This window comes from Lolium rigidum, chromosome 7 (assembly GCF_022539505.1).
Source record: "Lolium rigidum isolate FL_2022 chromosome 7, APGP_CSIRO_Lrig_0.1, whole genome shotgun sequence".
In the NCBI taxonomy this organism is placed as follows: domain Eukaryota; kingdom Viridiplantae; phylum Streptophyta; class Magnoliopsida; order Poales; family Poaceae; genus Lolium; species Lolium rigidum.
Window position 1 is genome coordinate 54169868 of NC_061514.1, and position 10033 is coordinate 54179900.

Here is a 10033-nt window from a genome sequence, read left to right on the forward strand (position 1 = left end):
CAAAAAGTTTGAGTGATTTGATGCTGGGAGAGTAATCCCATTGTATTTTGCCTTTACTTTCATGTAAAATACTCTTTTAAATTAATCGAATGGGCCAAAGCTTTTGGCCTCCTTTAAACAAAAATCTTTTGTTTTAACATTTGGAAGTTCATAGTCTGATCTTTACTCATGAACAAGGCCTGCTCATGAACAAGGTTGGATCAAATTGCAGCGGCATTAGAGATTCTGATCGATGGGCTAACCCGCTTTCCCGGACTCAACTTGATAGCACAACACTACCCATCGCTGCACGTAACATACACGTCCATTGTTATGTCATCACACAATTAGCCCCCAGTTACATCACTACAGAACAGTATACATTACACGTGATGTATTCTGGCACGTAGACATGTACGCCTTGTACATGACGGGCAGTGGAAATCGTAGACCAGACAACCAAATTATTGGAGTACGCACACATGTCGGCTCGTTCACGTTGGCACACTTGATCGATCACCCGATCGAATACTTAGGTGCATGTTCAGTCACATCTCCGCGGCTCTGAACACCGTGGGCTCCTCCTCCATGACCCTCACCAGCTCCGGCGCCGCGTGGACGTACACCACCCAGTCCCCGCCGCCGCGCGCGCTCGGCATTGGCATCACGTACCCGGCGCCCCCGGGCCACGGGAAGTGGTACGACGCGAACGCCGGCACGCCCCACCCGAAGTCCACCTCGCCCACCGGCAGCCTCATCCCGGACGACACCACGCACGCCACCGCCGCGCCCTCGCCGTCACCGACTCCCAAGTAGGCCCGCGCCACCGTGGGCTCAGGCCGCTGCGCCTCCACCCAGTCCACGAGCTCCTCGAAGTGCTCCCCCGTCGCAGCCTCAGCCACCCACCGGTGCACGTCCTCCGCCACGTCCGCGAGCGCCATGCCACGCAGCTTGCCGGCGCCGATCACGCCGTAGGGGATCGTCAGCACGTTGCCGAAGTAGGGCTTCATGGCGCCGTCAGGGGACACGCGGGCGCGCCCGTCCACGACCACGCCCATGCTGCACGAGTGGGCCGGGAACGCCCTGGCGTAGAGCCGCCACAGGAGGGCCGTGAAGGACTCGAGCTTGGTGCGCCCGGGCCCCGCCGAGGCCTGCAGCGCCGCGACGTCGGCGGCGGCGACATGGTAGATGCGGTTGACTGCTGTGGGTGGTTCCGCCGTGGGTGGAGGGGGCGGAACGCAGCTGACGGGGATGAAGAGGCGGTCGGCGAGGGTGCCGGCTGTGCACGACACACTGCGTGGCGCGAGGAGAGAGTGGTTGAAGGATGGAGATGGCGGAGCGGGTGCGCCTCTGGCTGCCGCTGCCCACGCGACGAGGAACATGTTGAAGGAGTAGGCGTCGCAGACGCGGTGGTCGAACGTGCACCCGACGACGGCGCCGCCGCACTTGAACTTGGTCACCTGCGTGCATTCGTGTAACACGTTAAATGTGAAAGTTATTATTGGAAAAGCTAGAAGTGATCTAAGATCTGCGTGTCTTTCGTGTACTTTCTTTGAAACGAAAAACACTGTTCACGATCTAGAATCTCTAGATTAGATAACTAATAATCATGCAGTTTGATGCAGCTATAATTAATGGAAGCAGTTGACCACCACATGGATAGGATGCAGACGCGTTTGTTTCGTTTTGTAAGGATCCGAACCTGCACACTCATGACCCCGGCCTTCTTCTTGGGCACCAGCTTCTCCACGCTCTCGTCCGGCAGGCCGAGCCGCACGTCCCGGAGCTCGACGCCGTCCGCGGCCGCCTCCGCGAAGTCAACGCCGCGGCCGGAGCACAGCAGTTCCGGCTCCCCCGCGGCGTTGGCCACGACCTCCCCGGCAAGCGGGTAGTACGTCACCAGCACCTTGGCCAGCGCCGCCTTCAGGGTCGACGCGGCCGCCGCGCCGTCACCGGCTGCAGCGTAGCAGAAGAAGACGCCGACGTCAATGGGGGGCAGGATGAGGTCGAGGTTGGAGAGAGGCAAGCAGTGCTCCTGCAGCGGCAGCGCCGGCGCCACGGTCCGAGCGAACGTGGCGGTCACCTCGATCTCGTCGCTGCCGTCGCATTTGGCGCCGGTGGTCTCGAGATACTGCACCATAATGCGCGCTGCGCGTGTAGGTTGTGGCTTTGTGCGAGCTGCCGAGGGAGCTGCGTGTACTTCCCTGGAGTTAGTGAGTGAGTGAGTGATCAAGGGGTGACGGTACGTATTTATAGAAGGTTCCAAGCTATGTCACACATGTCAAAGCTAATTTAGTTCAACAAAAATGACACTTATTCAACAGTAGTCTAGCAGCATTGACATAATTTTATTTCAAGTTGCCCCTGTTGTCACATGCAACTTCAAGGCTAGCAGTACTAGTATGCCAGAATGGCGCATCTCCTTATGTATAAAAATGTTACATTATGGATGAATATTCGTCGTTGGCTACATGTGCGGATACGTACAAACCCACGGTTGCAGTGTGCACATATGCCATGTTGTAAGCGTGTTTTTTTGCCTGTTCATTATTTGTATATACAAACTTCCCATTTCCAGGATGAAACCTATGTCTGACATTATTTGGCTGTACCTCGTGATGCCACACATCTAGCCATTTTCTTGTTCAAGGCATTGAGTGGAGAATCTAACGTTGGCAGTTAGATCGGACGATGGCACTTGTGAAATATTCATTTCCCTGAAGCGTCGTGTTAGAGAACCTATTTCGCGGTTCAAGTGTTATCATTCGTGGTGGATGTTAATTTTATAGTGTTGTGAGCCAGGATAGTCTTGGCAGAGCCATGTTCTTTCTCCTTTTTCTTCTACTTTGCTTGACATAACGATGCACTTACTATATATCATACTGATATTAACACATTCCTTTTATCGAAAATCGATTTACATGCATATGTAAATCCATGAATGCATGAGATTAAACTTTACCATGCATGTAGGTGATAATCAAGAAAATTCATATCAAACATCTTCAATTATAAAAGCTAGCTTAAGTATTGAATCGCATGCACCAACTATTTTACCTAAATTGCTCTAGCTTAACCCAGAAACACATACAATATTTGAACACTTCCTCCCATATAGCTTTCAATATATGTCCCCTTATTAATACAAAAAGTGGGCGTGACATACCCAAAAATTGAACAACGTTAAGACGAGTTTTATAGAATTTGGTTGATGATGCTTAATAAGCAACTTAAGTCTAAATCTGGTGGTGCTGAGCATCCTATGTTCGGCTACCCCTATGATATTGTGTTTAACGATGCTAGAGCCACCAAAAGTTTTTTTACAGGTTATTCATAAAACTAACGAATCTTGTATTCAACTGGTGCAGATAGCGCTTCAGCAATATTCGCATTGTGCTACGTATAACCCTATTGGCAAATGTGTACTTATTTGCTATATTTCGTCATGTATAAACTTCAAAATAAAATGATCGTGGGCATCAGTCGAACTAAAGCCCCGGGTGCAGTAACATAAAGGAGAATATTAATCTACATTCTAGATTAAACTTTTGTCCCATATTATACATTCTATCTATTAGTAAACATATTAATCTATATTCTATCTATTAGTCAACAAGAACATAGAAAACGAAGCGATCATGCCCGCTTTATTGGATGTCATTACTTTCAATGTAGTTTGAATTGGTTGTTTACAAGACTAGTCATAGTGAAAATAATATAGCTAGTAACTTGCAACTACATGCAATGCCACATATGCCTCTAGAGCAAGAACAATAGTATAGTCAGAAGCCGGCTATAGCGGTCTGTCATATCATCTATAGCTAACCTGTAGTTAGCAAGTACAATAGTTGGCTATGAAAATATACTATTTTATCTATACATGGCTCACATTTTACTCTTACAAAGTGTCTAGGAGCATGTGCTAGAGTTAGATCTTGCATGAGAGCCTACTTACCTTCTCTCCCCTATTCCCACTCTCCTCCAACTAAGCAAAAGTATAATGTTTAATCTCTTATAGCCAACTGACTAGATCTTATTGTACTTGCTCTTACTCTTAGCTGACATGACATGTGATCGAATAAGGAGAGAGGTACTTGTGGTAACTAGTTACCATAACATCACACATTCCAATACTAGATGAGTCGGTACAATCTAATAAATATGATTTTGCATTATACTACGCATATCATACTACTCACTATGAAGATAGTAACATAAACTAGTAACATATGTGCATATTAGTACACTGTGTTAATTACTCCCACTATGATTCACCTAAATAATACTTGTAAATTCGGAAATTGAATTCGGCTCCCGGGTGAATATGCTCCCTCTACCAAAAAATCATATTTCTAAGTGTCGAAAATTTTTGACAAAAATTCTACATGTACATCTTCATAATATATGTGAGTTCATCAAGTTTCACGAAAAATAATATTTTTTATGGTCTATGTAAAAAAGAAACAAAAAATATCTTGTGAAGAGCATTATTTTTAGTACTGAATTTTATCTTTTTTACACATGTCACGTGACAAGTCGATTTTTTATGAAACGAATTTGTGAGCGCGTAGCACGTGAAGATGTACGTGCAAATTTTCTGTTTCAAATTTTTTCAAATTTAAAATATGTGTAAAATGCATTTCAAAATAGAGGGAGCATATGCTCCCATGTTCCAAAACACCACTCCGATAAATTGAGTATTAGTTTGCCCATATTTTTCTAAGATGTACTATACTAAAATGGGACGGAGAGCGTACATGTTCTATGAGGTCATAGATGCAACCGATGTACCCCTCCTCTGTACTAGTTATTAGGGTAATATATAGTTCAAGTAAAAAAAGTTTGACAACAACAAACTTATGGTGGTTAAGCGCTTTACTATACGAGAGTATGTTTCTGCCATGCATAATATCTACTCCCTCCGTCCCACAAAAAAATGTCTCAATTTTTTCTAAATTTATTAAATATATTTAGATATATTTAAATTTAAAAAAATCTGAGACATCTTTTACAAAACGATGGAGTAGGGTTTTGTTGTGTGTTTCTCAAATTCTATCAGCAATTCAGCGTGATATACCTTCATAAGATCTAGTCACTCGAAATTCCAAATTCACAAAGCCTTTGTTCAATTTTTTTAGACAGGAAAGGTTTACTTTCTCGCCAAGGCCCGCTAGCTCTCGAACCGATCCATGCGTGTCTAGATAATCGTGGACACCATACCTAATGTATCTGCATGCAGCGACGCGAGATGCTCTGCTGCAGCTAATCCCTCACCTAACTACACGTAGGCACATCGCGATTAAGACTGCTTCTTCTCACAAGGCAAGATCGATCGGTGCAAGCCAAAGAGCCGAAGTCAATTACAAGCAACCACACACACACTAGCAACTCTCATCTGGCTAGCTAGCTAGTTAAGAAGTGGGTTCTATTAGTAGTAGTGAAATCGATAATCTCTCTGGTTGCAACAGAAGGGGTGTATACAAGTAACACATGAGAGCAACATACTAACATATGTAGCAAGTAGTACATGTCACGCAAGTGTTAGGTTCAGTGGGACACCGGCACGGAATTGGGCTAGCTGACCAACACCCACACACTAATTTAATCTAACCATTAATTTGGTCGGAACTGGTGCGAAGGATCGATCTACAACTTGTAGCCAGTGCTACACTCTATTCAGTGTCACTGCAGTAACATAAAGCATGCATGATGCATTAGTCTAGCTTGCAGCGACCAACTTTTATCCGTACGTGCGTGTGCTAAGTAGCAGTAAGTTTAGGCGTGACCGTGTAAAGCATGCGTCGGTCGACAATCGTCATCCACATGGGCCATATTTGTGTGATCACGTGGCAAGATCTCAGAAGCTAGCAGGTAAGAAACTATATGAAAACTCAGAGATGTCAGGCTTACGTTGATGATGCAATATCCGTACGCCTGCGTGTGATTTGTCTCACCAGAAAGAGCAAGAACTGATTTTTTTTTTTTGAACATGGAGAGGCCTGGAAAAGCCTGGATGCTATATTAAACGGTGCAAGTACAAGTTACAACAGGGTCTCAAAAGTATAAGAAAAATATAGCATGGTCCCTAGCTTTTATAGGAAAGGCCCTAGAAAAACTAGGAAAAAGCAATCGGGTCCCTTGCACTCGCCGGAGAAACTCAAGCTCCAACCGCAACCATCCTTATCAGAGATAGGGACCAAACCACTTGCCGCCGCGGGGACGAGATACGCTATCGCGAGCTTGAAGAGGGGCCTCCACCTGGAGGTAAAAGAAGCCGTAGCAATCATCGGCGGCTTCGAGTTTGATCACCTGCTAGTTTTCATAGTCCGACTTGGCCACCAAGAGGAAATACAAGACTTGGTCACGAAGCACCGCTTGCCCCATCTTCGCTGTCACCACCATGGCGCTTTGAAGAACACGAAGCTTCGCCCACTTCCGAGCCCCATGTGCCAAGTTGGGCCATGGAGATGCCTGGAGCCTTCAACGCCGTTGCTTTTGTCTCCCTCCATGGGAACACCACGACAACGAGAATATCAACCATGCAGAGCAGGGACTGGCACAAGATCCCCGGCTCCAAACTCTTGGTGTGTACCTTATTCGGAGGGATGTACGACTCCACCGTTCGCGCTTGCACCGTCGCCTGCCACCAGCAGGACGCAACAAGGAAAAGAGGACCCACGACGCGATCGATCTGGTCGCTGAGATCCGCCATCCTACCCTCAAACTCCATATAGGTAATCACTAAACAAAGACTAAAACTAATCCTAGAGTCGACACCATCCCTTCGCCCTCGCTGCGCGGCAACATCGGCAGGAGAAGCTCCGATCAGGCCAGGGTAATCTCTGGAGGAGACCAGAAACGAGGAGGTTCGAGAGAGACGAAAGAGATAGGGGGAAATGTGCAGTACTATTGTACTACACAACATGAACCGGCTGATTGTCTTCTACCCGGAACTTCTCGTAGTATTTTCTTCCATAAAATGACAGTACCGCTGAAAATAAAGATTTTCATGTGGTTTTTCATATGAGGGTCTTTGTTTTTTACAAAGGAAATATATTAATATTGTGAACATAATAATTGCACCCATTCTTTAAAACAACACAGTGCTCTAACGGCAATACGGATGCACACAACAAATAAAGAAAGAAGAATTACAGAAAAGAAAAGAAAAGGAAAAATCCCGCTACATCAATCTATTCCTCGTAGCAACATACCAAACACCACCAACGCACTAGAAATTTATCTTCTCCAAAGGTGACGCCTCTAAGAAGAGAACAATGCACACGCGGTCATCGTCCTGGTCAAAGATTATATGTTTTCACTGTGTAGAAGGTTTGCACTCTCAAAAGCAATAACCTCAACAAGGCTATTGCCGGACACAACCATTTAAGGCCGGACCTTGGGTTTTCACCTGAAGATTAGACTATGGACATCTCATGTGTTATTTCCCCCACTTGTCGATGCTGCTTCTCCAAGTCGTGAATCATCAAACCAACCCCTCATCTCCACCAAAACTCAAACCACCATTGCTCTTCCTTTGATCTTGGCTTTCATGTCATTCTCCGCCGTTAATTACTCGAATCAAAGGAGTGTCACGATCACTAAATATAATCTTGTTAGAAGAAATTAGTAAGGATGTACTAAATGTTGCTTCTCTGAACAAGATGAGAAAATTCAACACCCTTTTATATTTTTGCCATTTGCAAAAAGTACATTGAGGATTGCTTCATGACTTTTAACATTTCACCGCCCACCAATATAACTAATTTGTTTGAGAATTGGCTGAATGTTACATCCAAAAACATAAATGCCACAATAGAGTTGGTGTGTGTGCTTTACAATGGGTTGTTTGGAATTTTCACAATGATTTCATCTTTAACAAGAAAAGCTTTCCATCCTCTTTTCAGGTTATTCCTATGGCTACAAACCGGATCCATACGTGGTCCTTTCTCCAGCTAGTGGAGGTGCGCCATGATATAGATATTGGGTGCAATAGATGAGTAACAGCTGCATGAGATTTATACAGTCGGTGCGGTTGGTAGCATGAGCGGCGATTGACATGAAGATGCAACAACGCTGCACGCTTTTAGTGATTTTTAGATAGATTGTCCATGTTGAGACTTTGTCCGACCCATGAATTATAATAAACAGCAATACTCTGCCAAAATAAAGTAACAAAAATTCTTATGCATCAATTGATGCAGAGGCTGAGGCTTTCCTTGTTTTGATCACAAAGATTATAATAAAATTTATTAGAAGGGTTGACAAGGTCAGCTTAATTATATTATGATTAAACAATACATAAATTAAGTAGGTGTAGTTGGTTTGCGACAACCTCCGTTCCAAAATATGGTGCATATAATATCTGGTCTTTTGACCAATTATATAACAAAATTTATCAACTTTTATAGCGTGAAACTAATGCTTTAAGGATAATGGTGAAAAATATTTTCATAATATATACTCCCTCCATCCCACGAAACATGTCAAATACTATGTAGATACACTTAAATTTAGAATAAGTTAAGGAGACCTTTTATGTAACAGAGGGAGTACATTGCATATTATAGATATAGATAATTTTTCCATATAGTTGGTCAAACTTTATAAAGTTTGACTTTCACTGAAAAATTATATGCAACATATTTTGGGATGGAGGGAGTTATATCTCTTTCTACAATACTACGGTGAATTGATGATTATTTGTATTATTTTCTTTTTTTACTGGGTATGATACGGATGTGTGCATATTAGTTATGCAATAGTTGGTTTGCTAGTTTTTATTATTTTCTTCGAAGAATACATGTGTCAAATTATAGTCATTTGTAGTCAGCAATTTATAGCCCATTTCAGTTAGTGCATCCCCAGCGGCCGACAGTTTGCATACGCGCAGGCGAAAAATAGGTATGCATCCCAGCCTAGCGGCCCAATGCAAAATCTACGGCATGTCCACGAGGATGCAAACGCGGCCCAAATTTGGAGACGAAATACTCTGGCGTCTGCGTGCGTCATTCAGTGCGTCCTACTTGGCCCGCTCACCAGTGGCACATAAGCCACTTCCACTCCCGCCACTCCCAAAAATCGTATTCAGGTGGAGGCAAAAACCCTACCTAGCCATGGAGGTCGTCGCCGCCATCTCTGCCTTGCAAGCTGAGGAACCTGCTGAATGTCCAAGGATATGATGGTGCTCGATACAAGCAGTTCGGAAACCCCAAGCGGAAGCCGGAAGGTATGATGAGGACAGCGAAAAGTTTCCCTTAGTAAGAAACCAAGGTTTAATCGATCAGTAGGAGAAAGACGTAACTTTTTTGAAGGTGTTGCTAGCTGACTATTGGCAGGGCGCACTACCAGCGTCAGCAACAACGTGGAACCTGCACACAACACAATCACAATATTTTGCCCCAACATACAGGGAGGTTGTCAATCTCATTGATTTTGCTGATAACAAAGAGTTAATTGTATAGTGTGGAAAGATGATATTTGTTTGCAGTGGAATGAAAAGAGAACAGTGCTTGCAGTAAGTAAACAGAGCAGAAAGATTGTATCAGTGTAAAAGAAAGGACCGGCATCCACAGTTCACTAGAGGTGTCTCTCCATAAAGATAAATAGCATGTTGGGTGAACAAATTACAGTTAAGCAATTGACAGAATAGAGACCATACATGACAAGATGATTACTATGAGATTCGTTTGAACATTACAACATAATACATAAACCGTAATCCAATTGCGTCTATGACTAATAATTCACCTTCCGGTTAGCATCCGCACCCCTTTCAGTATTTAGTTGCAAGCAACAGCTTATCGCATTAAGCAATGTATGTAAAGTAAGCAATAGAATTATCATTTGATAAGCCATTGTTATTTTCTCCCTAATAGCAACACCACATCTACAATCTTAGAAGTTATTGTCACTCTTCTAAAAAACTAGAGGCATGAACCCACTATCGAGCATAAATACTCCCTCTTGGAGTCACAAGCATATACTTGGCCAAAGCATCTACTAGCAGCGGAGAGCATGGAAGATCACAAATAACATATGACATGAATATAAT

General features: G+C 44.0%; 1 protein-coding gene across 1 annotated transcript; it reads right to left on the reverse strand.

Moving 5' to 3' along the window:
• Window positions 1–527: 527 nt before the first annotated feature.
• Window positions 528–2119, reverse strand: LOC124671368 (coniferyl alcohol acyltransferase-like). The gene is made up of 2 exons (XM_047207745.1): window positions 1682–2119; window positions 528–1439 (listed from the first exon to the last, which is right to left on the reverse strand). The coding sequence occupies exons 1-2, from the start codon at window positions 2117–2119 to the stop codon at window positions 528–530; spliced, it is 1350 nt and encodes a 449-aa protein (XP_047063701.1).
• Window positions 2120–10033: the final 7914 nt, after the last annotated feature.